This window comes from Chiloscyllium plagiosum, unplaced genomic scaffold (genome assembly GCF_037043375.1).
Source record: "Chiloscyllium plagiosum isolate Xiang-an unplaced genomic scaffold, Cpla_swu_hap1 HiC_scaffold_2, whole genome shotgun sequence".
Lineage (NCBI taxonomy): Eukaryota > Metazoa > Chordata > Chondrichthyes > Orectolobiformes > Hemiscylliidae > Chiloscyllium > Chiloscyllium plagiosum.
Window position 1 is genome coordinate 56,685,738 of NW_028270140.1, and position 27,670 is coordinate 56,713,407.

Below are 27,670 nucleotides of genomic sequence, written 5' to 3' on the forward strand. Positions count from 1 at the left end.
AAATTACAAACAGCAGAGGACCCAGAACTGATCCCTGCGGAACTCCACTTGTAACTGGGCTCCAGGCTGAATATTTGCCATCTACCACCACTCTCTGACTTCGACCGGTTAGCCAGTTTTCTATCCAATTGGCCAAATTTCCCACTATCCCATGCCTCCTGACTTTCCTCATAAGCCTACCATGGGGAACCTTATCAAATGCCTTACTAAAATCCATGTATTCTACATCCACTGCTCTACCCTCATCCATATGCTTGGTCACCTCCTCAAAGAATTCAATAAGACTTGTAAGGCAAGACCTACCCCTCACAAATCCGTGCTGGCTGTCCCTAATCAAGCAGTGTCTTTCCAGATACTCATAAATCCTATCCCTCAGTACCCTTTCCATTACTTTGCCTACCACCGAAGTAAGACTAACTGGCCTGTAATTCCCGGGGTTATCCCTATTCCCTTTTTTGAACAGGGGCACAACATTCGCCACTCTCCAGTCCCCTGGTACCACCCCCGTTGACAGTGAAGACGAAAAGATCATTGCCAATGGTACTGCAATTTCCTCTCTTACTTCCCACATAATCCTAGGATATATCCCGTCAGGCCCGGGGGACTTGTCTATCCTCAAGTTGTTCAAAATGTCCAACACATCTTCCTTCCTATAAACTTCTAAAAGGTCACCCATCAGTCTCTGAAGCTCTGTGGAAAACCTTTCCCTGTAGCTCAAACCCTCCAATCCTGGCCACATATTTGTAAATATTTTCTGATCCCTCTCAAGTATTCCAACATCCTTCCTACAGCAGGGATTACAGAATTTTTAATGCAGTATTCCAAAACTCTGATCTGAACAGTTATTTGCTGACAATTGAGTCAATCCAATACTAGAAGGCTCAATTTATTGACCTTTGTGTTCTCAACAGCTTACCAGTACAATGCTATTGAGATCACTGTATCAAAATTATAGCTGTGAATCCTAGCGATTAGCAAGAATAATTTATATAATGTCAAAAGACACCAGTAACTTCAACAGAACTTTCATGTGGTTACCTACCTCTGGTGCTTGATTGTCAACTGGGAGAACTGTAATATTGAAGCAAAGGCCAATTAATATGCCACCATGTTGATTACTGACTGAAAAGAGAAATTGAACGTGCTGTGGATCTGGCCCAATATCCTGTATAGGAGGCATGTATGCCACTTTCAGATAGTTCACCGCATGCTGAAACACAGTAAAATAGAACATGTTATGTATCACAAAAGTGGGAGGCAGAAAAATAATAATAAATCATTAGTATTATTTAAAGCCCTCTGATTCAGCTTATAAAGCCATAAGAATCATAGGTTGCACAGCATGGAAACAGACCCTTCGGTCCAACTCGTACATGCTGACCATAGAGTCATAGAGATGTCCAGCACAGAAACAGAGACTCCAGTCCAACCTGTCCATGCCGATCAGATATCCCAACACAATCTAGTCCCACCTGCCAGCACCTAGCCCATATCCCTCCAAACCCGTCCTATTCGTATACCCAACCAGATGCCTTTTAAATGTTCCAATTGTACCAGTCTCCACCACTTCCTCTGGCAGCTCATTCCATACACATACGTACCACCCTCTGTGTAAAAATGTTGCCCCTCAGGTCTCTTTTATATCTTTCCCCTCACCCTAAACCTATGCCCTCTAGTTCTGGACTCCCCCACCCCAGGGAAAATACTTTGTTTATTTATCCTATCCATGTCCCTCATGATTTTATGAACCTCTGTAAGGTCACCCCTCAGCCTCCAATGCTCCAAGGAAAACAGCGCTAGCCAAGTCAACCTCTCCCTATGCTCAAATCCTTCAACCCTGGCAACATCTTTGTAAATCTTACAGATATCCTAAATTAATCTAGTCCCATTTGGCAACATTTGGTCCACATCCCTCTAAATCCTTCCCATTCATGTACTCATCCAGATGTCATTTAAATGTTGTAATTGTACACAACTCCACCACTTTCTCTGCCAGTTCATTCCATACATGTACCATCCTCTGCATGAAAATGTTGTCCCTGAGGTCTCTTTTATATCATTTCCCCCTCACCTTAAACCTATGCCCTCTAGTTTTGAACATCTATGCCATGGGGAAAAAAACCTTGTCCTATCCATGCCTCTGATGATTTTATAACCTCTACAAAGGCACCCCTCAGCCTCCAATGCTCCAGGGAAAGTAGCCCCAGCCTATTCAGCCTCTCCCTACACCTCAAATCCTTGTAAGTCTTTTCTGCATCCTTTCAAGTTTAACAGCATCATTTCTTTTGCAGGAAAACCAGAATTGAATGCAGTATTCTAAAAGTGCCCATAAAATGGCATTCCAATTCCTATACTCAAATCGCCAATCAATAAAGGCAGGTGAACCAAATTCCTGCTTCACTACCCTGTCTACCTGCAACTCTACCTTCAAGGAACAATGTACCTGCACCCTAAGGTCTCTTTGTTCAGTAACACTCCCCAGGACCCTACCATAGAGTATACAACTCCAGTTTTGATTATCTTTCTAAAGTCTTTTTGGTTTTAGGGGTGTCAAACACAGAAATCAGAAACAGACAGGAGTTGCAATGATGATAGGGGAAGGAATAGAAACATATCTGAGTATGTTGAAATGATAAAGAAAATAAAGAATATATGCCATTCGACTAAGTTAATGAGATTTGAGATGAAGTACTGGAGTTAGAAGGAAACAAGAGTTGTGCACCAGAAAGGGAAACTGTCGACAGGTGGACAGAAAGATAATAATGAGTGCCTAAAAGACAAACGTGGAAAGGAGTTTTCAGAAGAGATGCAGTATATGGACAAAATACATAAACTGTGATGATCCAAAATGTGGAATTGCTCAGAATTGAGACAAATAATTGGTTAAAAATTGCAACAGGTAAAGAATGGTTTGAATTTTTTACAAAGGAAAGGCTCTAAGTATAAATTACAAGTAATAATTTTGGCACATGCCTGTATTTAGTGACCTGCCTGAATTGCTGTGCTCTTCCAGCACCACTGATCCAGAATCTGGTTTCCAGCATCTGCAGTCATTGTTTTTACCTTGTATTTAGTGACACTTGAGTCTAACAAAGCATATGCCTGTGTCTGTTTCCATAGCTAGTTTCTCCTGAAACAGCTCATAGTTTATTACCAGAAGTTGTAACTTGAAGAGTATTATTCCACATCAAGCATGGCTGATCAGGAGACTCTCCCACTCCTACCCCCTGCCGAAGGCAAATCAAGATGATTTACAAGTTGGTAATAAACCTGCATGGCCACATCATTCTGTGGTCACCAAGTTCTGGAGTGGGTCTTGAACCTAGACCTCCTGGCTCAAAGGCAGAAGGACACCTCACTAAGCCATAAAGGTTCCTGAAACAACAACAGAACACCTGAATACCCTTGGAGGAATGGAATGAGCAATGATGGAAAATTGTAATCAAATATGTGTGAAAGGACACATTCCACAGAACTTAAGACATTCATTATTTGTTACCGAAGAAACCTCGCACATTGCTGAACAATCCTTTTCAAATTCTAAACTGAGTGAGCCTTCTCATTGCAGCTGTTTTCATTTGTTCATTTTGTGGGATGTGGGCGTCACTGGCTGGCCAGCATTCATTGCCTGTCCCTAGTTGCCCTTGAGAAAATGGTGGGGAGCTGCTTTTTTGAACCGTTGCAGTCTACCTGCTGTGGGTTGACCCACAATTCCATTAGAGAAAGAATTCCAGAACTCTGACCCAGCGACAGTGAAGGAATAATATATTTCCAAGTCAGGATGGTGAGTGGCTTGGAGGGGAGCTTGAAGGTTCTGGTGTTCCCATATATCTGCTGCCTTTATCCTTCTGGATGGAAGTAGTCATTGATTTAGAAGGTGCTGTGTGAGGATCTTTGGTGAATTTCTGCAGTCCATCTTATAGCTAGTACACTGCTGCCACTGAGCATCGGTGGTAGAGAGAGTGAACGCAGTGCCAATCAAGTGGACTGCTTTCTTCTAGATGGTGACAATCTTCTTGAGTATCGTTAGGGGTGCTCTCATTCAGGCAAGTGGGGTGTATTCCATCACACTCCTGACTTGGGCCTTATCAATGGTGGACAGACTTTGGGAGTCATGAGATGAGTTATTCCCCGCAGTATTCCCAGCATCTGACCTGTTCTTGTAGCCATTATGTTTATGTGGTGAGCCCAGTTAAGTTTTTGATCAATGAAATCTCCCAGGATGTTGATAGTGGGAGATTCAGTGAAGGTAACACCATTAAATGGCAAAGTGGGATGGTTAGATTTTCTCTTATTAGTGATGGTCATAGCCTGGCATTTGTGTAGTATGAATGTTAGTTGCCACTTGTCAGTCCAAGTCTGCCCCCATCAAACTCATTCCATCCTACCTCGGCTCTATTCTCTCACCCTTGGTCGAGGCACTTCCTACCTACACTGGCGGAACACAAACCACACTCTCGATCTCCTCAGAACCTTTGAGTTCCCTGGACCCCAGTACTTCATCTTCACAATGTATGTGCAGTCCTTATACATGTCCATAGCCCACAATGACAGCCTGCAGACCCTGAGCTTTTTCCTCTCCAACAAACCCATCCAGTCCCTCACCAGGAATACCTTCCTTCATCTCACCAAATTAGTCCTTACTCTCAATAGCCTATCTATTGATTCCTCCCACTTTCTTCAAATCCAGGGGGTGGCCATGGGCACTCGCTGGGCCTCTTTATTGGTCATGTTGAATAGCGCTGCTACTGTTCCCCAACTCTTCCATTGTTACATGGATGACTGCATCAGTGCTACATCCTGCACCCAGGCTGAACTTCATTGACTTCGCCCACAACTTCCACCTTGCCCTCAAATTCACCTGTACACCTCCCCCCCCCCCACTTTCTTGACATATCTGTTTTCATCTCCAACAAGTTTACAATCTGATATTTACTATAAACCCATATCCTCCATTTTTACCTGGTCTACACACCCCCCCACCCTCTATCCTACAAAAACTCCATCTCATTTTCTCAATTCCTCAGTTTCCATCGCATTTGCTCTGACGAGGCGATGTTCCACTCTCTCACATCCAAGATGTCCTCCTATTTCCAATAACATTCTTTACCCCCACCGCATCTCCTCCATTCCCTGCTCCACTGCTCTAAATCCCCACCACCCCAACATAATAAAGATAGTGTTTGCCTTGTCCTCACTTTTCACCAGACCAGCCTCCACATCCAATGTATCATCCCCAAATACTTCCGCCAACTCCAATTAGACCCGACCACTCAGAACACCTTCTCCTCCCCATCCCTCCCTGTTGTCTGCAAGGAACTTTCCCTTCACTGCTCCCTGGTTTGCACCACACTCCCCACCAACCATTCCTACCCCTAGTACCTTTCCCTGTAACCGAAAAAGGTACAACACCTTCCCATACACCACCTCCCTTACCTCCATCCAGGGCCCCAAACAATCCTTCCAGGTGAGACACAGATTCACCTGTATCTCCTCCAACCTAATGGACTGCATCCGGTGATCCCAATGTGGTCCTCTCTACATTGGTGAGACCAAACATAGACTAGGTGACAGTTTCACTGAATATTGTTGCTTGGCCCTAAACGACTAGCCTGACCCCCACACCACCACTCCCCCACCCCCCCAGCTGTTACGAATCCAGGTAAAATAATAGTGAGTTGAAAAGAATGCATTGTGCCCTTTAAGACAGAAAGTGCTATTCCCAGCTCAAGGTACAACAAATGCTAACAGTATGTAGAGCATCTGGGATATAGGCTATTCCAAGGTAGACACATGTAATAATTAAAGAAAGTGTTCGGCATGCTTTCCTTTATTGGAGTTGGGAGGTCATGTTGAGGTAGTACAGGATGTTGGTTCGGTATATTGTGTGAAATCCTGGTTTCCTTCCTATTGGAAGGATATTGTGAAACTTGAAAGGTTCAGAAAAGATTTGCAAGGATGTTGCCAGGGTTGGAGGATTTGAGCTATAGGGAGAGGTTGAATAGGCTAGGGCTGTTTTCCCTGCATTGTCGGAGGCTAACAGGTGACATTATAGAGGTCTATGAAATCATGAAAGGCTTGGATAGGATAAATAGACAAGGTCTTTTCCCTGGGATGGGGGAGTCCAGAACTAGAGGGCATAGGCTTAGGGTGAGAGGGGAAAGATATAAAAGAGACCTAAGGAGCAACTTTTTCACGCAGACGATGGTTCTTATATGGAATGAGCTGTCAGAGGAAGTGGTGGAGGCTGGTGTAATTGCAACATTTAAAAGGCATCTGGCTGTGTATGTGAATAGGAAGGTTTTGGAGGGATATGAGCCAGCTGCTGTAAAATGGGACTAGATTAATTTAGACTTAGATTAGGTCTGGTCGACATGGATGAGGTGGACCAAAAATGTGTTTCCATTCTATAATTCTCTGACTATTAAGTGGATACCTAAGCTTTGGTTCCTGTTTTGACAACATTTCAAATCTGACCAATTGTTTTAAACCAAACACTTAGCCCTTCAAAGCTAATCGAATTTTAAATCTGATGATGCTGACAGCCTGAAACCAATTTGACTACAAGAATTTCAGGTGTAATCAAGGTTATTAAAAACAAGTGTTTTTGGAAATCAATGAAGAGAAACTGCCACAGAAAGGGAGCCACTAGCCCTGTCCTGCTCTGAAAGAAATCTCAAAGTATTCTCAATTAAAGGGACAAGGGAATTTTATACAAAAATATACTCAGTAAAAAAAATCTTAGAAGACGACCCAGGGAGAAGACATCAGAATTGGAAGGATGGAAGGAAACAGTAGGTTTAGAAGACCAAAAGGAAGATGGCACAAGAGATTGTAAGGACTTTGAGAGATTAAGTTAATTTAATGTTTAGAAATTGTGTTTTGGAGCAGCATTTCTATAGAGTTGTGGTCAGATAGTGATTAGTTAAGAAAAAGAGGCTCAGGTTTGTTAATAGTTTTTAGATCATAAAAGATCATAGAATCCCTACAGTGTGGAGGCAGGCCCTTTGGCTCAACAAGTTCACACAGCCCCTCCGAAGAGTAACCCACCCAAACCCATTCCCCTACCTTATATTTACCCCTAACCAATACAGCTAACCTATACATCCCTGATCTCTATGGGTAACTTAGCATGGCCAATTCATCAAGTCTAGACATAGATAAACTGCACAGCTGGGCTGAGAAGTGGCAAATGGAGTTTAATGCAGAAAAGTGTGAGGTGACTCACTTTGCAAGGAGTAACAAGCATAACAGAGTACTGGGCTAATGGTAAGATTCTTGGTAGTGTAGATGAGCAGAGAAATCTCGGTGTCCATGTACATGAAAGTTGGTCCTTGAAAGTTACCACCCAAGTTGATAGGGTTGTTAAGGAGGCATATGGTGTGTTAGCTTTTATTGGCAGAGAGATTGAGTTTCTGAACCATGAGGTTATGCTACAACTGTACAAAACACTGGTGCGGCTGCACTTGGAGTATTGTGTGCAGTTCTGGTCACTGCATTTTAGGAAGGATGTGGAAGCTTTGGAAAGGATTCAGAGAAGATTTACTGCAATGTGGCCTGGTATGGAAGGAAGGTCTTACGAGGAAAGGCTGAGGGACTTGAGGCTGTTTTTGTTAGAGAGAAGGTTGAGAGGTTACTTAATTGAGACATAAAAGATAATCAGAGGGTTAGATTGGATGGACAGTGAGAGCCTTTTTCCTAGGATGGCAATGGCTAGCACGAGGGGGAATAGCTTTAAATTGAGGGGTGATAGATATAGGACAGATGTCAGAGGTAGTTTCTTGACTCAGATAATAGTAGGGGTGTGGAACGCAATGCCTGCAACAGTAGTAGACTAGCCAACTTCAAAGGCATTTAAGTAGTCATTGGATAAGCATATGTACGAGAATGGAATAATGTAGTTTACATGGGCTTCAGATTGGTTTCAGAGGTTGGCGCAACATCGAGGGTGGAAGGGTCTATACGGCACTGTAATGTTCTATGTAGTTTCTTGAAAGTGGCAACGCAAGTGGATAATGTTGTTAAGAAGGCATATGGTATGCTTGCCTTCATCTGTCAGAACATAAAAGAGTATAAAAATTATCAAGTCATGTTGCAGCTGTATAGAACTTTAACATGACTACATTTGGAATTTTGCGACAGGACCAAAAGGAGATGGAGGCTTTGGAGATGGTACAGAAAAGGTTTACTAGGATGTTACCTGGCTTAGAAGGTATTAACTAGAAGGAGAACCTGGAAAAATTCAATTTGTTTTCACTTGAATGGTGAAGGACAACCCATTAGCGGTTGACAAAATTATGAGAAGCATGGATTGGATAGATAGTTGAAGTCTTTTTCTCAGGGAAGAAATGTCAGTTGCTCAGGGACATAGGTTTAAGGTAAAAGGGGGAAGTTTAAGGCAAGTTCTTTTTAACATAGAAGGTGATAAGTGCCTGGAATGTGCTGCACAAGCAGTTCCAATAACAACATTTAAGAGTCAGGGAATAGAGGGACATGGACTGTAAACAGGAAAAGGTCTTTATTTTAAAAAGGTGTTGTGTATCAATACACATTTGGGGGTTGAGAGACCTGTTTCTGAGCTGTACTGTTCTTTGTTAATAAGAAAACTCAAGATCGTGAAAAGGGACAACTCAAACAATGCAACATTCTCTCTGCATTTTCGTATGCCACAGAAATCTAGAAAATAGGTAAAGATCTGGGAATGAAAATGGAGGCCTTTGAGATGTAGATACTAACAAATGTTCTTAAATTCCATATATGGACCAAAAAACAAACAAGGATGAGTTTGAAATAGCAAGAGCAAAAATCATTTCGATAATAAAATGACAATTGTTAAGTCGTTTGATCATGGCAGAAAAGCTACAGAGGTCTCTCCTGGAGGGCAAAGTGGAGGCAGCAAAAAAGAATGGTTGAACTTGGCATACATGAAAATGGATGTCACAGAACAATAGACAGGCGACACTGAATATGAGGATGGCACAAGATAGACAAGTGTGGAAAACCATGAAAGCAAATCTCCTGGCAGGAGGGGCTACAAGCAGCAGCAGCAACATGTTAAAGATGTAAATATCTTCTTCAGTTCAGAGGTGCTCGTCACTCGCAGAAGTGGTCTTACCATGTGACTTTCTAAGAGATGACCAACTACTCCACAACTATCTTTATGATATAACTACAAATAGATAGCATAGCATCATCATTTTCTGATGTGGAATAAACAGCTGACTCTTTTCACATATGTATTTGTTAAATCTATTCAAAGGCAAAATTAGTGAGATGTGGCTTGATACAAATTGTTGAAATATTTTTATTTTACTTTCATTTGAATGTGGAAATCAAATATTCATGTTGTAATTTAGTATTTCCAATGATATACTTGGTCTCCCAATAAATATAATTTGCAGTATTAAATTTTCAAAATGATTAATACATCCTGAATTATGACACCCTTCCCTGCACACTTTGCAGATTAATGTACTAAAGAGAAACGTTATCACTTGGCGTTTAATACTTGAGATCTAAACAAACCAAAAACTTTATAAATAAAGACATCGAGTCCAAACAAAGTTATGCTAAACATTTACAAAACAGTGCTTAGAGTGATGTTGAACAGTAAATGAAGTGTTCCTAAAATAGTGGCAGACCTGAAAGATTTCATTTATAAGGAGAGAATTAAGGAAATACACTGACTGTAACGTGTATAATTTTATATAGAATAACTGAAGAGAAACTTTGTGAATTTGCAGAATGTGGACAAGCAAAAGAATACCAATTAAAGATAACTCTCAAACAAGAAATGACATCAAATTAGAGTCAACGATTATACAATAAATAGATTATTCAACCCACCAAGTCGATACCAACTCTTGAGTACTCAAGAGAACCCAAAAGTAGAACAACCCAAATCTTAAACATTGTTGTAGAAAAAGCTTTTTCTTCATTTCACATTTTGTCAACCGATATGTATTGCTTAAAGGTGCAAAAATCTGAAAAGTTAATACTGAGGACTGTCTTGCATGCCTCAAACAATAATGATGCCATATGGACTTGGTGGGGAATGTCTTAGGATCTCAAAGAGTTGCCTTGTCTTCCTCAGTCTTTGTAACAATGCTTACAATATCAGCATCTAGGAGAAAGTGAGGACTGAAGATTCTGGAGATAATAGTGAAAAAGTGTGGTACCAGAAAAGCACAGCAGTTCGGACAGCATCCGAGGAGCAGGACAGTTGACATTTTGGACATAAGTCATATCAGTGTGACGTGTATGCAGCAGCCAATAAACAATAAACTGCTTCTTTTTGAAAGCATGAAACTTTTTTTCTGAGACATCCAAATAACTTTCTTCTATCACACTAGGGTGGGACTTGTAAGAGAATGGTGGTAGCAAACATATCCCACAACAAAGAACACACCTAATAATACAGCTGAAAATGTGTTGCTGGAACAGCGCAGCAGGTCAGGCAGCATCCAGGGAACAGGAGAATCAACGTTTCGGGCATAAGCCCTTCCTCAGGAGAGGAGGAAGGGCTTATGCCCGAAACGTCGATTCTCCTGTTCCCTGGATGCTGCCTGACCTGCTGCGCTGTTCCAGCAACACATTTTCAGCTCTGATCTCCAGCATCTGCAGACCTCATTTTCTCCACACCTAATAATACAATAAAGTTGAAACATTTTCCTTAGAAATCATTATAATCTGGAATACATGCTTGTAACAGTCTGTAAGCAGAGTCAATTATTATTAATATTAGTCAGGAATTAGACATGTACTTGAAGAAGTAATTTGCAAAGCTTCGGGGAAACTAATTGTGGAATGTAATTAATTGGACAAGTCTTTCAAAGAGCAAGCAGAGGCTTTAGTAGACTGAATGGCCTTCTACACATTATAAATTATACAGATATTTTATCAAAGACTAATAATTAGTCTTTTAAATAGTTCAGTGCTTTCTTTTTTGCAAGACTACCTTTAGGAAAAACTGATCTGAATGGATTAAACCACTTTTCTGGTTCCTATTTCATGATATTCCAAACTTACTGACATAGAGAATAAGAAATTATAAATACCTGTGTGAATGATCTCAGCATTGGGACATTAGACTTTTTCGTCAATTTCTTCATGCTGTCTGTCAAAAACAGTTTCCCAGCATCCGACAGGCTCAACAGAGAAAGAGAGACACAATTAGACCTTAAAAGTTCCTAATAATAAAAGCTTATACATCATTATTCAATTTTCAGATTCACAACATGTTTTAATACAAACAACCACAAAATTTTGTTTCTTATAAATGCAAAACTAAAAGAAGAAATGTAATTCACTCTTCTATTGGAATAGCAAATATCACTAACATTACAGATGAGACATATAATTGAGGCATATAAGATAATCAGAGGATTAGGTAGAGTAGACAGTGAGAGCCTTTTTCCTTGGATGGTGATAGCTGGCATGAGGAGATATAGCTTTAAATTGAGGGATGATTGATATAGGACAGATGTCAGAGGTAGTTTCTTTACTCAGAGAATAGTACAGTGTGGAACGTACTGCCTGCAACAGTAGTAGACTTGCCAAATTTAAGGGCATTTAAATGGTCATTGGATAAACATATGAATGAAAATGGAAAAGTGTAAGATAGATTGGTTCCACAGGTCGACACAACATCGAGGGCTGAAGGGCCTGTACTGCACTGTAATGTTTGATGTTGTATGTTCTATTATGACCATTATTTTCTTTTCAATAATGACAGAGATACAACCATAATAAACACATTTGTGCCAGAGCTTTCAGAACTCATCAGGGGCTTGGTATTTTGCATGTAACATTCAGAATTCTCAAATTTCCTACAATGTTTCAGGGTTCTTCTGTTGTGAAATTGTCATTAAAGAGAGTTCAAGATGATGCTTTAAGAACCTTGTACCAGTTAACTACAGTTCACAGTGGTCGATGATGCCCTCCACCGCATCTCCTCCACTTCCAGCACCTCTGCCCTTGAACCCCGCCCCTCCAATCGCCACCAGGACAGAACCCCACTGGTCCTCACCTTCCACCCCACCAACCTCCGGATACATCGTACCATCCTCCATCATTTCCGCCACCTCCAAACAGACCCCACCACCAGGGATATATTTCCCTCCCCACCCCTATCAGCGTTCCGGAGAGACCACTCCCTCCCCAACTCCCTCGTCAGGTCCACACCCCCTACCAACCCGAACCTCTACTCCCGGCACCTTCTCCTGCAACCGCAAGAAGCTCAAAACTTGTGCCCACACCTCCCCCCTCACCTCCCTCCAAGGCCCCAATGGATCCTTCCATATCCATCGCAAAATCACCTGCACCTCCACACACATCATTTACTGATCCGCTGCACCCGATGTGGTCTCCTCTACATTGGGGAGACAGGCCGCCTACTTGCGGAATGTTTCAGGGAACACCTCTGGGACACCCGCACCAACCAACCGAACCGCCCCGTGGCTGAACACTTTAACTCCTCCTCCCACTCTACCAAGGACATGCAGGTCCTTGGCCTCCTCCATCGCTAGACCCTGACCACACGACGCCTGGAGGAAGAGAGCCTCATCTTCCGCCTAGGAACCCTCCAACTATACGGGATGAATGTAGATTTCTCCAGCTTCCTCATTTCCCCTCCCCCCACCTTATCTCAGTCCCAACCCCTCTTGACCTGCAATCGTCTTCCCGACCTCTCCGCCCCCACCCCCTCTCCGGCCTATCACCCTCACCCTCACCTCCTTCCACCTATCGTATTCCCAGTGACCCTCCTCCAAATTCCCTCCCCCCTACCTTTTATCTCAACCCGCTTGGCACACCAGCCTCATTCCTGAAGAAGGGCTTAAGCCTGAAGGGCTTATCCTCCTGCTCCTCGGATGCTGCTTGGCCTGCTGTGTTTATCCAGCACCACATTTTTCAACTCTGGTCTCCAGCATCTGCAGTCCTCACTTTCTCCCAGTTAACTACACCCCACAAAACTCACCTCCCACTGATTGCTGTCACCTTACAAATCAAAGCTGAAAATGTGTTGCTGGAAAAGCACAGCAGGTCAGGCAGCATCCAAGGAACAGGAGAATTGACGTTTCGGGCATAAGCCCTCACTTTCTCTCAAAGACCTTACAAATCAAACCCAAGTAACTGTCCATCAATATATAATGGCCTGTTACCTTATGCCATTAGGTGTCCTGAATTCTTTCAGCCCAGATTAAATGATAATAGATGGAAGAAGTGGAATGAAATATTCTCAACTTGCCAGATGTGTGCAGCAATATCACCTCCAAGGTTCCCTCAGAGTCAAATGGTTTCTAATATTTCATTATTCTGTGATGAAATATTCTGGATCTTCTTATCTAGCAATATTTAAGAGTGCCTTGACTACTGCAATGGTTCAAGGAGGAGGATATGGAGGCTAGAGAATGAGGAGAAATAAATAGTGATATTTTGAAAAATGTCTTTATATTACAGAGAAGGTGGTGCTGGACATCTTAAATCGCATAAAGGTGGATAAATCCTTGGGACCTGATTAGGTGTATCCCAGAACTTACTTGGGAAGCTAGAGAAGATATTGGTGGGCCCCTTGTTCAGATATTTGAGTCATTGATAGCCATGGTTGAAGTGCCAGAAGACTGGAGAGTGGCTAATGTGGTGCCATTACTTAAGAAAGGTAGCAAGGAAAAGTCATGGAACTATAGACCGGTGAGCCTGACATCAGTGGTGGGTAAGTTATTGGAGGGAATTCTGAGAGACAGGATTTACATATATTTGGAAAGGCAAGGACTGATTAGAGATAGTCAAATGGCTTTGTGCATGGGAAATCATGTCTCACTAACTTGTTTGAGTCTTTTGAAGAAGTTACAAAGAAGATTGATGAAGACAGAGTGAAGGATACTGTCTATATGGACTTCACAAAGGCAATTGGCAAGGTTCTGCATAGTGCACTGGTCAGCAAGGTAAAATCATGTGGAATCTAGGAAGAGCTAGCAATTTGAATACAAAATTGACTTTAAGATAGGAGACAGATTTTGGTGGTGATAGAAGGTTGTTTATCAGATTGGAATCCTGTACTGGTGTGTGCCACAAAGATTGATGGCTCCACTGCTTTTTGTCATTTATATAAATCACTTTGATGTGAGGAGGCCTAGTTAGTAAGTTTACAGATGACACAAAAATTGATGGTGTGGTGGACAATGAAGAAGATGATCTTAGAGTACAGTAGGGCCTCAATCTGATGGGCCAATGAGCCGAAGAGTAGCAAATGGAGTTTAATTTTGATAAATATGAGATGTTACATTTTGGCAAGGCAAATCAGGGCAGAACATACAGACATAATGGTAGGGTCCTCGGGAATGTTGCCGATCAAAGAGATCTTAGGCTGAAGGTATATAGTTACTTGAAAGTGGAGTTACAGGTAGACACAGTAGTAAAAAAGCACTTGGAATGCATGCTTTATCAGTCAGCACTTTGAATATAGGAGTTGAGATGTCACTTTGTGGCTGTACAAGACATTTGTTAGATTATGTTTGGAATATCGCATTCAATTCTAATTTCCCTGCTATAGGAAGAATGTTGTTAAATTTGAAAGATTTGCCAGGATTGGAGAGTTTGAGCTATAGGGACAGGCTGAATAGGCTAGGGGTATTTACCATGGAGCATCAGAGGCTAAGGAGTACCTTTTCGATGTTTATAAAATCACGAGGGGCATAGATAGGGTGAATACCGAAGGTAAGGGAGTCCAAAACTAGAGGCCATAGGTTTAAGGTCAGAGAGGAAAAATTTAAAAGGAAATTAAGGGGCAAGTTTTTCACAGAGAGGGTAGTATGTGCATGGAATGAGCTACCAGAGGAAATAATGGAGACTGGTACAATTCCAAAATTTAAAAGACCTCTGGATGGGTACATGAGTAGGAAGGGTTTACAGGGATATGGGCCAAATGCTGGTAAATGGAGCTGGGTTAATTTAGTATTTAGTTGACATGGCTGATTTGGACTAAATGGTCTGTTTCAGTGCTGAACAATCTATGACAATGATTCGAACAAAGCTCATTCCTTACATCCCATTAAACCCCATCTGCCTCGAATTTCCTCAATCCATCTCCAATCTGAAGAAGGGTCACTGGACTTTCTTTCCACACATGCTGACAGAACTGCTGAGCTTTTCCAGGAATTTCTGATTTTGTGTCCGATTTCCAGAATCTGAAGTTCTTTTAATTTAAATTCTGATGGAGTTTAGTAAGGAGGTCAAGGTAATTTGGAGGCCTATCAGGAGAAAGCCTTTTTAAAATAATGTCAGCTGACCTTCCTGGACTGCAACGCAACAGATACTTGGAGCACATACAGTTTTCAGGGGAGGCTGTGTAAAAGGGGAGAAGGAGGATGGGGAGGATGGGGAGGATGGGTCTCAGTAGCAGACTGTACCACCTTGAATCATCAGGGAACACAACTCATACCTCTTCCTCAGCCAAGCACAAATTCTGGGGCTTGTCCATTTCACCAAAAACTGATCTCAGAACTTCAGCCTTCCCAGGGAAAAGAAAGACAGGAATCCCACCTTTCAGGAACTGCTGACCAATCAGAGACAGAATGGTAAATTGCCCACAGCTACACCTACAGCTGCAAAATAGCAGGTCAAGGATGGCACTGCCAGTGGCTGGAAGATCACTGGGCTCTCAATCTACATACCAGTGAAAACCTTTGGGTTATAACAAGCAAAAAGTGGTCATTGACACTGCACACCAGGGCAGAAGGCATTCTAACTTCTCTGAGCAAGTGGAATAGGAGAGGCGGCAATGTGATTTTCAGGTTGCCAGATGCTTGTTAATGGATAGAGATATGCCAGTGGCTCTACAGGATCCAGAGATTACCGCAGCCAGAAGAAATACCATTTTCTAAATGTGAACATACACAAAACAAGTTGGGAGATTCTTTCCAGCTTGGCAGCAGGTGAAATGTCTACCTGCTATATGTCATATAGCAGTCAGCAGCATTCACCATGTGACCCACTCTACTGCACCAGAGGTTGGTTATCACTGTATACTTGGCTCCTTGCCAACTAACCATGTATGCTGATAGAAAGAACTGTCAAGACTGTGAAAAAAAAACCTGCACCATTTCAAGGAGACCTCCGATGGTCAAAGAGCTCCCAAACACATGGTGCTCTTCCATTTTTGACTTTGATCTCATTCTTCGGTGGATACTTCAGGAGAATGAAGAGGTGGGGAAGAAGCATTGGATGGGTTTTCCTCTTATGTCAGTTAAGCATTGACTACATTCCCTGATCATGCTGATATCATGATGAACTGCTCAAAATAAAAGCAGCAATGAAAAATTTATAGCTGTTTCTAAGCTGTTGGACATAGACCTATAGGATACTTGCAAACCAGCTGGATGAAAAGGGAATGGACTCACTTTAAACTAAGAGAAGAGCAAGATTCCTGAAATATTGTAACCAATAAAGAGGCCATACTGCTGATGAAGAATAGTTAAGGGAATGGACAGAATTTAATCAGGAAATGTCAGTTTTGCCTACAGGCTAGAGAGTTTGTGAGAGCCTTGCACTAACACATTTGAAGATGGTCATTGTTCTAAGCAGCTGTTGGGTACCTAGGTGGCCAGAGATGGGCCTTCTCAGAGATCAAGGACCCCTAGAGGCAGGAATCCCACTTCTCAGAGCTGCTGAGTAATCAAAGGGAGAGTGGTAAATTATTAATGTCATCAGGCAATAGTCTTGGAAGAGCCTGGAACATAAAATTTATACCTATAGTGACTTTGACACATGCTCAGGCAAAATTCAAGCTGTAACTGCAGCAGCTAGCACAGTCCTTGGCCAGATCCCTTCATGAAACAAAGGTACATCTTTCATTGCTCCTCTATTAATTTGATGTGCAAGGAACATTTGAGCAATATCCACAGTGATTATATGCTTTGTCCAGTGGCCCACTCCTCTATCTGATGGCAGAAACTCCTGTTCTGTTGCTTGTCTCGATGCTTTCTCTTTTCCAACTTTGAAGACAACTCAAAAAATGTGGAAAGGTTACACCACAGAAAGAAGCCTATCAGCCCATCATATCAGTGCTGGCTGAATAAACTAGGTTAGAGACCAAAAAAAAACTGCAGATGCTGGAATCCAAAATAGACAGATAGGAGGAAGAACACAGCAAGCCAGGCAACATCAGGAGGTGGAGAGGTCGACAGTCAGGACTGGGGATGGGTATGGCAGGAACTGCAGATAAAGGCCGGGGCAGGCTGGTGAAGTGAGGATAGGTGAAGACAGGTAAAGGGTACAACCTGATTGGTCAATGGGAGGAATGAATCCAGCTGATGGCAGGAAGCAGTGGAAGAGAGGGGGAGGGGCTGGGAAGGGAGTTGGGGGATAGGAAGGGAGGTTATTTGAAATTGGAGAATTCAATGTTGAGTCCTCTGGGCTGTAGATTAGATTTTTTAGATTAGATTAGATTACAGTGTGGAAACAGGCCCTTCGGCCCAACAAGTCCACACCGACCTGCCGAAGCGTAACCCACCCATACCCCTACATTTACCCCTTACCTAACACTACGGGCAATTTAGCATGGCCAATTCACCTGACCTGCACATCTTTGGATTGTGGGAGGAAACCGGAGCACCCGGAGGAAACCCACGCAGACACGGGGAGAACGTGCAAACTCCACACAGTCAGTCGCCTGAGGCGGGAATTGAACCCGGGTCTCTGGCGCTGTGAGGCAGCAGAGCTAACCACTGTGCCACCGTAGGTTGCCCAGGTGGAAGATGAGGTGGTGTTCCTCCAATTTGTGCTGTGGTTCTTTTTGGCAATGGAGGAGGCCAAGGATGGTCATGTCAGAAAGGGAGTGGATAGGGCACTTGAAATGGGCGGAGACTGGGAGGTCCAGTTGGCCCCTGCGGACTCGGCTGCGATGCTCGGTAAACCGTTCCCTGAGTTTACATTCAGTTTCCCCGATGTAGAGAAGACCACATCGGGAGCTCCTAATGCAGTAAGGTAGGTTGGAAGAGAGACAGGTGAACCTCTGTCTCTCCTGGAAGAACTGTTTGGGGCCTTGGATGGAGGTGAGGGGTGTGCTGTACTGGCAGGTTTTACATCTTTTCCGGTTGCAGGAGAAGGTACCTGGGGGTTCATTGGTGGGGGGGGGGATGTCAGTGGAGAGAGTGCGCAAACTAAGGTCTGTCGAAGGGAACGGTGCTTGCTGAAGGCATAGAGGAAACCCATCTAGCACATTTCTTTGCTTTGTTTGCGTTCTCCAGTGCATCAGCCCACATGTGTCTGCACTGAACTTCATTTGCCGTTTTTCTACCCACTCATTCAAACTATTAATATCATCCTGCAGTTGACAATCTTTACTGTCAACAATCTGGAAATTTTTGTGTTGGCTGCAAATTTCTCAATTGTACTTCATGAATAAACACCACAAACAACAAGGGAACTAACATTGAGCCCTGTAGAATGCCACTGGAAAACCACTTTCCATTCATAAAACATCTGTCCACCATTACCCTCTTGTCACTGAGCCAATTTTGATCTAACTCATCATAACTTGCTATGTGATAAAGATTTATTTTTCCTCAAATTTACTTTGTTCTCATTTTGCATTCAGGATATATGATGGAACTATACTTGTGCCAAGAGGACAGATTACTATGTAAGACCACTACAACAGGAGTTTCAGATTATAGACAGCAAGCAATATCTCATCATCTCAGATGGATCAAGTTTAATGCTCACATTGGTAACCCTCAATATGCCAACAGATATTTGCAATATGATGCAGGCAAGGCATTGTCAGGTCAGAGCCTAGAGGTGTACAGTGACTTGTTGAAAAGGTAGCAGTATCTTCTGGGAGAAGTAAGTTAGAATGTAAGACCAATTCAGCATTTGCTGAAACAAGTTGTAGCAAGGCCAGCCTAAATGACAACATGGGAGAGTTGGAAAAGAAGGGAGTAATCAAGTAAGAATGGATTAGCAGCATAGTAACAGTGAAACAATGTGAATCAGCATTGACCCAAAGGATCTAAATAAAGTTCTAAAGAGGTTTTACTCCACTGAAGGAATTTTGCCACCAAGGACAACCAGTTGCATTTGCACCCAGGACATTAACACAAGTGGAAAGACACTAGTTCAGATTGCTTGGGAACATTTTCAACAATACCTATGAGACACACAGACAGTCTCGTCTGGCCTCAGGCCACTTCAAAACATTTTCCTCAAGCCATAATTACTGTTCCAAAGCATCTTTGTAAACTGCATAGAACAGAATTCCAAATGAAGAAAATAAAGAATGCTGTAGCAACATGTGAAATCTTCTAGATCCAATAATAGCAATATTTATGAAGCATTTAGACAGATACATGTTCATACAGGGAGTAGAGAGATATACACCGTGGGCATGCAGATGGGATTAGTTTAGAATGACATTATGGTCAGCACAGAAATAGTGGCTGAAGGGTGCCTGTGCCATTTTTATCATAATTCTGTGTTCGGTATTGCCCAATATCTCGTAGGCTTTAACTTTCTGTCCAGTCTGCTATTTGGGACTTGTCAAATACCTCATTGAAATCTGTGTAGGCAACATTCACTGTACTAGACTAATCATTCTTTTTTGTTATCTCAAAAAATGCAATTAATTTTGAAGACATGTACTTCATTGACAAAACCATGCTGATATCTCTGATTAATTTTGTTTTTCAAAAGTAACACTAATCCTATTTTCGAGTATTTATTCTAGTATTTTGCATATCACTGAGATCAGCTTGACCAATATATAATTATTTGGCCTATCCCTTGCACCCCTTTTCAATAAATCTTCACTCTATTGAATCTGACTCACTTCCCTTTCACACACTACATCCCAGATCATTACAGACCTCCGCATGTAAAGAATCTGAATCTTCCATTTGCTTCTAAGGACAAACACTTTAAACCAGTGCAGTTAACCCTCCTGTCACCTGAAATAACATCTTCTTATAAAAAAAATCCTTAAAAAGTTTGAAAACTTGTATTGAATCATTCTTGGATTAGAAGAGTAATCAAGGGTTATGGAGAAAGGGTATATCTTCCTGGTCATAATCAGACATTCACTGACTTTTCCACATGTCTGAATGTCCAAATTCTCCAAATTCATCCTACGTACATTAGGCCTAACATATGATGAATGGCTGAGGATCCTGGGATTGTGTTCATTAGAGTTTAGAAGGTTGAGGGAGATCTAATAGAAACTTAAAAGATAATGCATGGCTTAGAAAGGGTAGATGCTGGGAATGTTTTCCGTTAGGCAGGGAGATTAGGACCCATGGGCACAGCCTTAGAATTAGAGGGGGTCAATTTAAATGGAAATGAGGAGACATTTAGCCAGGGCACAGTGGGCCTGTTGAATTCATTGCCAGTGGAGGCTGGGACGCTAAATATCTTCAAGGCAGAGATTGATAAATTCTTGATCTCACAAGTAGATTAGATTAGATTACATTACATTACAGTGTGGAAACAGGCCCTTCGGCCCAACAAGTCCACACCAACCGGCCGAAGCGCAACCCACCCATACCCCTACATTTACCCCTTACCTAACACTACGGGCAATTTAGCATGACCAATTCACCTGACCTGCACATCTTTGGACTGTGGGAGGAAACCGGAGCACCCGGAGGAAAACCACGCAGACACGGGGAGAACGTGCAAACTCCACACAGTCAGTCGCCTGAGGCGGGAATTGAACCCGGGTCTCTGGTGCTGCGAGGCAGCAATGCTAACCACTGTGCCACCGTGTGCCCGCAAGTAATTAAGGGCTACGGGGAGAGTGTGGGTAAGTGGAGTTGAAATGCCAATCAGCCATGATTAAATGTTGGAGTGGATTCAATGGGCCGAATGACCTTACTTCCACTCCTATGTCTTATGGTATTATGCAAATCCAGAGAAACAACCAGCACTATTATTATCCACTTTCTGACCCTTCACCAATTTTGTATCCATGTAACCATTGCTCCTTTAATCCAATGAGCTTCAATATCACGCACAAGTCTTTCATGAGGTACTTTGTCCAAAATCTTTCAGAAGTGCGTATATTATACAACTTTCCTCAATAACTTTCTCAGCCACTTCATAGATATCACTCAAGTCTGACAGACACTTTCCTACAGAAATCTGTCATTGATTATAATATCTCTAAAGTGTACATTAATGTTGTCCTGAATGATAGTGACAAATTATTTTCACACCACCAAAAAATAGTAAGAAATAGGAACTGGAGTAGGCTCTGTTTATCTCCTCAAGCCTGTTCCATCATTTAATAGGATCATAGCTGATCCAACATTTGTCATGTTCACTTTTATACCCTTCCTCCATAACCCTGGAATACTCTACTAATCCAAGAATCTATCTATTTGAATCTTAAAAATGCAAAAGACTCTGCCCATACCGTGGTCAGTGACAAGGAGTTCCAAAGGCTCACAAACCTCAGAAAGAATTTAGCTACCAAATTATTTAGTACATCTCCAAGATCCAAGGTGGACCAAAACATTTTGACTGAAGCTAAACATAATTCATTAAGCACACTAAAGCACACCTCTTTTGGAACAAATGACTATTATACAGAGGGATTTCTGTCCCATTCAATTTTTAGATTCCCTCCACCCTTTTGGTGGTTTTAGCAACACCCCCTTTAGATGAGTAATCATTTGACACCTCAACTGTGCAAGAAGATTTCATTTTTGGCCTTGAATTGTCCTTACACTAATTTTAACTAACCTTTTGTTTTTTATATATTTACAACATACTGCTTGGGCTGAATGTTTTGAAGTCTACTGGAGTGGGCTGAAAGGTTGAGACAGGGAGTGACAGGTGGGCTAAAAAATCAGGGAATGAAGTGACTGTTGTCTTCCCAATGCAATGGCATCATACCAGAATGAAGAGAGAGAGAGAGTGCGACAGACAGAGAGAGTGAGAGAGAGAAATGAGAAAGAATTTGGAGGACTGTCATTTAGGATGGCTATGTTTGTGGAGCTTTCTCCTCCAATTTATTGTTCATTGTCGAACACTATTCACAACTACACATCACAAGATTACAGTACTCACCCAGAAAGCAAAACAAAAATAAGAGCAAATTATTTTGTTGTGAGTAATAACATGAACGTTCATAATAACTTAGCTTAGTTATAACAATGCAATATAGAGTCTGGTCTGCACCAACCTACCCAAGCACTGATGTAAAGAATGGACCAGCTGTTATTGCATATACTATTTCACCATCAGGTATCTCAGCATCAGTGAAATATAGTTGGTTCTTTGTCAGATGCGCTATTTCAGTCTCCTTGACAACAAGATGGCGCAGAGCCCATGGTGCTTCTTTGGGAAGCTGATCGTCCACTGGTGTAATGTGAATAATTACAGTCTGCGATTAAATTATTTTTTGTGAGAAAATACTGGCTGGACTTTACAGTATTATAGAATTAAGTGGTTTAGGTAACAGATTAATGAAATATAACAGCATTCAGTAAATTTAAATATTTAATAGAAAACATTTTATGGCATGTTTACATGTTTGATATTGTTGTGGAGCTTTCTAAAAACGCAAATGTAGGATCGTTCTCCCTGACCGCTTCATCAGGAAATCACTGGCATTGTGCTCACAATTTCTCTATTTTTGGCCATGATTTGGAGATGACGGTGCTGGACTGGGATGTACAAAGTTAAAAATCACACAACACCAGGTTATAGTCCAACAGGTTTATTTGGAAGCACCAGTTTTCGGAGCACTCCTCCTTCATCAGGTGATTGTGACCTGATGAAGGAGCAGTTGACAATCACCTGATGAAGGAGCAGCGCTCCAAAAGCTAGTGCTCCCAAATAAACCTGTTGGACTATAACCTGGTGTTGTGTGATTTTTTAACTCTATTTTTGGCCTGCAGTTGAGGCACTTTGAACAACAAGAACTTATATTTCAATCATACTTTTATTGTGATGAAAGATCTCATGGCATCTAACAGAAATGTTACAAAGAAACAATTACACACTCAAGCACAATGTGATACTGTCATAGAATGAATACAACACAGAAGGAGACCATTTAGCCCAGTGAGTCCTTGTAGGTTCGAGGTAGAGTAATCCCATCAATTATATTCTCTCACTGTACTCTGGAGCCCAACAAGTTTACTTCCCTCAGGTGTCCATCAGTTTGCTTTTGAAATCATTGATCATCTCCAGTTCCAGTACCTCCACAGGCAATGGGTCCCAGGTCATTATCACATACAGAGTAAAGCTCTTCCTTACTTACTCCTCTGCAGCGTTCATCCAAATTTTTAAATCTGTGCCCTCTAATCCTGGTACCATTATCACTGAATGGGAACAATTTTCTTTCTCAATTTTATTTAAACCTGTTTTGATCTTGTACACTTTGATCTAATCTCCTTGCAACCCTTCTTACTCCAAGGAGAATAACTCCAATTGTCTCAGTGTAAACATCTCACTGAAATTCCTCAATCCTATAACATTTGGATGTCTCATCATGCTTCCTCAAGCATCCTGAATGCCTTCCTAAAGAGTGGTGACAAGAAGTAAATGCCATTCTCCAGCTGACCATTGCTTTATGAAGATCCAGTGGAACTATATTGTTCTCAATCCCTCTACTTATAAAATCTGAGATTCCATATGTATGGTTTGATGCACATAAACCTATGGGCATTCTCTTTTGAACAATGCCATTATGTCTATATTACCTCTGTCTAACTTTCCTGCCAAAATACATCACCTCACAGTTCACTGTAGGAAACTGCACCTTTTACTTATTCACCCATTCTACTGTGACATTTGGCAGCTGACCAGTATCATTTGACTGTCAGCAACACCTCCAAGTTTGGAATCACTGACAAATTTTGATATTTTACTTTCTATTTCTCCATTGACCTTTGTGCCAGTCGAAACAGTGACCAGATTGAACAGAATTAAATTAAATGTCTAATGTTAAATGCTCCAGCGACATACAAAGAACATGAAAATTTCTTTTGAATTCTTATCTGGCATGCGCTGCTTGAAAGATCATCAAAAACAGGTTCATGACTAACTTCCAAAGCAAACTGAATGAATACTTGAAGGAGAGTAAACAGCATGGGTATGGGGAAGGACTAGTGTCAAAATAATTGAATAGCTCTTGCAATGAGTCAGTCCTCATACCATGGATTAATTCTATCATTCACAATTTCTTCAGTGTATAAATGTTTCATCCATTTTGAAAGCTTCCATCACCCTCTTCTGTTCCAGTGGAATAAATCCTCATGTTTTCAGTCTATTTTCTAACTTAATTATATAATATGTCTGACCGAAAAATTCAACACGTTTGATACAGACACATACCTGAGGATCTGAGAGATTTGGTGGTTCATGGCTGTCAGACAGGATAAATTCAAAGGAATCTTCAAACACTTCACCTCCCAAGTGACGATAATAGATCCGAGCATTAAAGAGATCACTCTGCTGAAATCTAGTTATGGGGTAACCTGTCAAAAATAAGGATTATAAAACATGTAAACAGACAGTGACTAAAATGCCATGATTTGGAGATGCCACAGCTCCCTGTGTGGTCTAATTATATCATCCATATTTAGCAAGTCATAACAGCCACAATAAAGGTTCAGTTCACGACGTGCACTGAGTTCACTGATTTCAGCTAGGATATCAGGTTTGGACACAGTATTTAGCATCAGAAAAGGTTCTATTTTATGAACATTATCCGTGTTATCCATCTTAAAATAAAGTAGGATCTGGTCAAATTTGATTGACAACAGCTGCTTGCAGGTAAAGTGGACAGTGGCAATCAAAAAAGGAGCTGGAAAGAGTACAGGTCCTTTTATGGGGAAATACAGGAGCAATTAGTTTAATCAATGCTGGATGTCAAGGACAATTCTGATATGGATAAAGAAGAAGAATAGGGCTTTTCGCAAGTCTAAAGAGAGCAACTCAGCTTGCAGCTCTCGAGAAATATAGTATGTGCAAGAGGAAACTTAAAAAAAAATTAATTAGAAGAGCAAAAGGGAACATGATAAAGGACTTGTGAACAGGATCAGGGAGAATCCCAAGATATTTTATAAATATTTGAAAGTGAAGAGGCCAACCTGGAAAAGAGTAGGGCCTATCCAGGAACAAAGAGTAGGGCCCAACTCTGACTAGTTGGGCAGCACGGTGGCACAGTGGTTAGCACTGCTGCCTCACAGCGCCAGAGACCCGGGTTCACTTCCCGCCTCAGGCGACTGACTGCGTGGAGTTTGCACGTTCTCCCCGTGTCTGCGTGGGTTTCCTTCGGGTGTTCCGGTTTCCTCCCACAGTTCAAAGATGTGCAGGTCAGGTGAATTGGCCATGCTAAATTGCCCGTAGTGTTAGGTATAGGGGTAAATGTAGGGGTATGGGTGGGTTGCGCTTCGGCGGGTCGGTGTGGACTTGTTGGGCCGAAGGGCCTGTTTCCACACTGTAATGTAATGTAATCTAATCTAATGTAATCTAATCTAAAGGGGGCAATTTGCATGTGAAGCCACAGTATATTGAAATGGTGTTAAATGAATACTTCCCTTTGGTCTTCACCCTGGAAAAGGGGAATATATGAACGGAAAGGGACTGTGAGGAGTTTGCACAGTTTGATGTGGGAAATGGAGAGGTATTAGTGACTCTGACTAGTTTTAAAATGGTCAGCCTTAGGGGACTGTCTATATGTAGTTTGCACATTCTCCCCAAGTGTTGGTGTCCTTCGGATGCTGGGATATGCAGGATCAGCCATGGGAAGTGTAGGGTTACTGAAATAGGGTGGGTCTGGGTGGGATGCTCTTTGGAGGGGTGGTGTGGACTCCATGGGCTGAATGGCCTGCTTCCTCATGGTAGGGATTCTATGATTCTAGGATGGTCGTAGGTAAGTGGAAAATAGATAGATTGGTTAGATGGGCAGACCAATGGCAATTGGTATTTAACCCTGACAAGAGTGAGGTTGATGCATTTTGAAGAGGAAACAAGATGAAGGAGTAATTAATAAATGGCAGAACAGTGAGTAGCTGAGAGGAACAGCGGGACCTTGGGATAATTATTCAGTGATCCTTGATGCTGACACAGCATGTAAATAGGATAGTTAAGAAAGCAGGTAAAAGCCCTGCCGAGTTTTCACCATCCCCCCAGACCTCCCCCTCACTGAGGACGAACGATCAGTCCTCAGCAAAGGACTCACCTTCGTCCCCGTCCGTCCACGCATCAATGAATTTAATACACGCCGTGACATCGAACAATTCTTCCGTCGCCTCCGCCTCCGAGCTTACTTTCACAATCAGGATTCCCGCCCACCTTCTGAGGACCCCTTCGCCCACCTCCAACACACTGCATCCACCTGGACACCCCGCGCTGGCCTATTACCTGCCCTCGACCTCTTCATTTCCAACTGCCGCCGGGACATTAACCGCCTCAACCTGTCGACCCCCCTCCCCCACTCCAACCTCTCACCCTCACAACGCGCAGCCCTCCAATCCCTCTGCTCCAATCCTGACCTCACCATCAAGCCAGCGGACAAAGGGGGCGCAGTGGTAGTCTGGCGCACTGACCTCTACATCGCTGAAGCCAAACGCCAACTCGAGGACACCTCTTCCTACCGCCCCCTTGACCATGACCCCACCCCCCATCACCAAACCATCATCTCCCAGACCATACAGAACCTCATCACCTCAGGAGATCTCCCACCCACAGCTTCCAACCTCATAGTCCGGGAACCCCGCACTGCCCGGTTCTACCTCCTTCCCAAGATCCACAAGCCTGACCACCCTGGCCGACCCATTGTCTCAGCATGCTCCTGCCCCACTGAACTCATCTCTACCTACCTCGACACTGTCCTATCCCCCCTAGTCCAGGAACTCCCCACATACGTTCGAGACACCACCCACGCCCTCCACCTCCTCCAAGACTTCCGTTTCCCCGGCTCCCAACACCTCATCTTCACCATGGATATCCAATCCCTCTACACCTCCATCCGCCATGACCAGGGCCTCCAAGCCCTCCGTTTTTTCCTCTCCAGACGTTCCCAACAGTACCCCTCCACCGACACTCTCATTCGTTTGGCCGAACTGGTCCTCACCCTTAACAATTTCTCCTTTGAATCCTCCCACTTCCTCCAGACCAAAGGGGTAGCCATGGGCACACGTATGGGCCCCAGCTATGCCTGTCTCTTTGTTGGCTACGTAGAGCAGTTGATCTTCCGTAATTACACCGGCACCACTCCCCACCTCTTCCTCCGCTACATTGATGACTGCATTGGCGCCACCTCGTGCTCCCGCGAGGAGGTTGAGCAATTCATCAACTTCACCAACACATTCCACCCTGACCTTAAATTTACCTGGACCATCTCTGACACCTCCCTCCCCTTCCTGGACCTCTCCATCTCCATCAGTGACGACCGACTTGACACTGACATCTTCTACAAACCCACCGACTCCCACAGCTACCTGGATTACACCTCTTCACACCCTACCTCTTGCAAAAATGCCATCCCGTATTCCCAATTCCTCCGCCTCCGCCGTATCTGCTCCCAGGAGGAGCGGTTCCACCATAGAACACACCAGATGGCCTCCTTCTTTAGAGACCGCAATTTCCCTTCCCACGTGGTTAAAGATGCCCTCCAACGCATCTCATCCACATCCCGCACCTCCGCCCTCAGACCCAACCC

General features: G+C 42.7%; 1 protein-coding gene across 2 annotated transcripts in view; it reads right to left on the bottom strand.

The window, feature by feature from the left end:
* Window positions 1-27,670, bottom strand: part of frem1a (Fras1 related extracellular matrix 1a) — a 410,320-nt gene that overhangs the window by 206,974 nt on the left and 175,676 nt on the right. For both annotated transcript variants that reach the window (XM_087996893.1, XM_043714338.2), the window contains exons 10-13: window positions 24,337-24,479; window positions 22,182-22,378; window positions 11,058-11,148; window positions 1,043-1,210 (exon numbers count right to left, since the gene is read on the bottom strand). In XM_087996893.1, coding sequence (XP_087853019.1) covers window positions 1,043-1,210; window positions 11,058-11,148; window positions 22,182-22,378; window positions 24,337-24,479 — 599 coding nt within the window. The remainder of the gene's footprint in view (window positions 1-1,042; window positions 1,211-11,057; window positions 11,149-22,181; window positions 22,379-24,336; window positions 24,480-27,670) is intronic.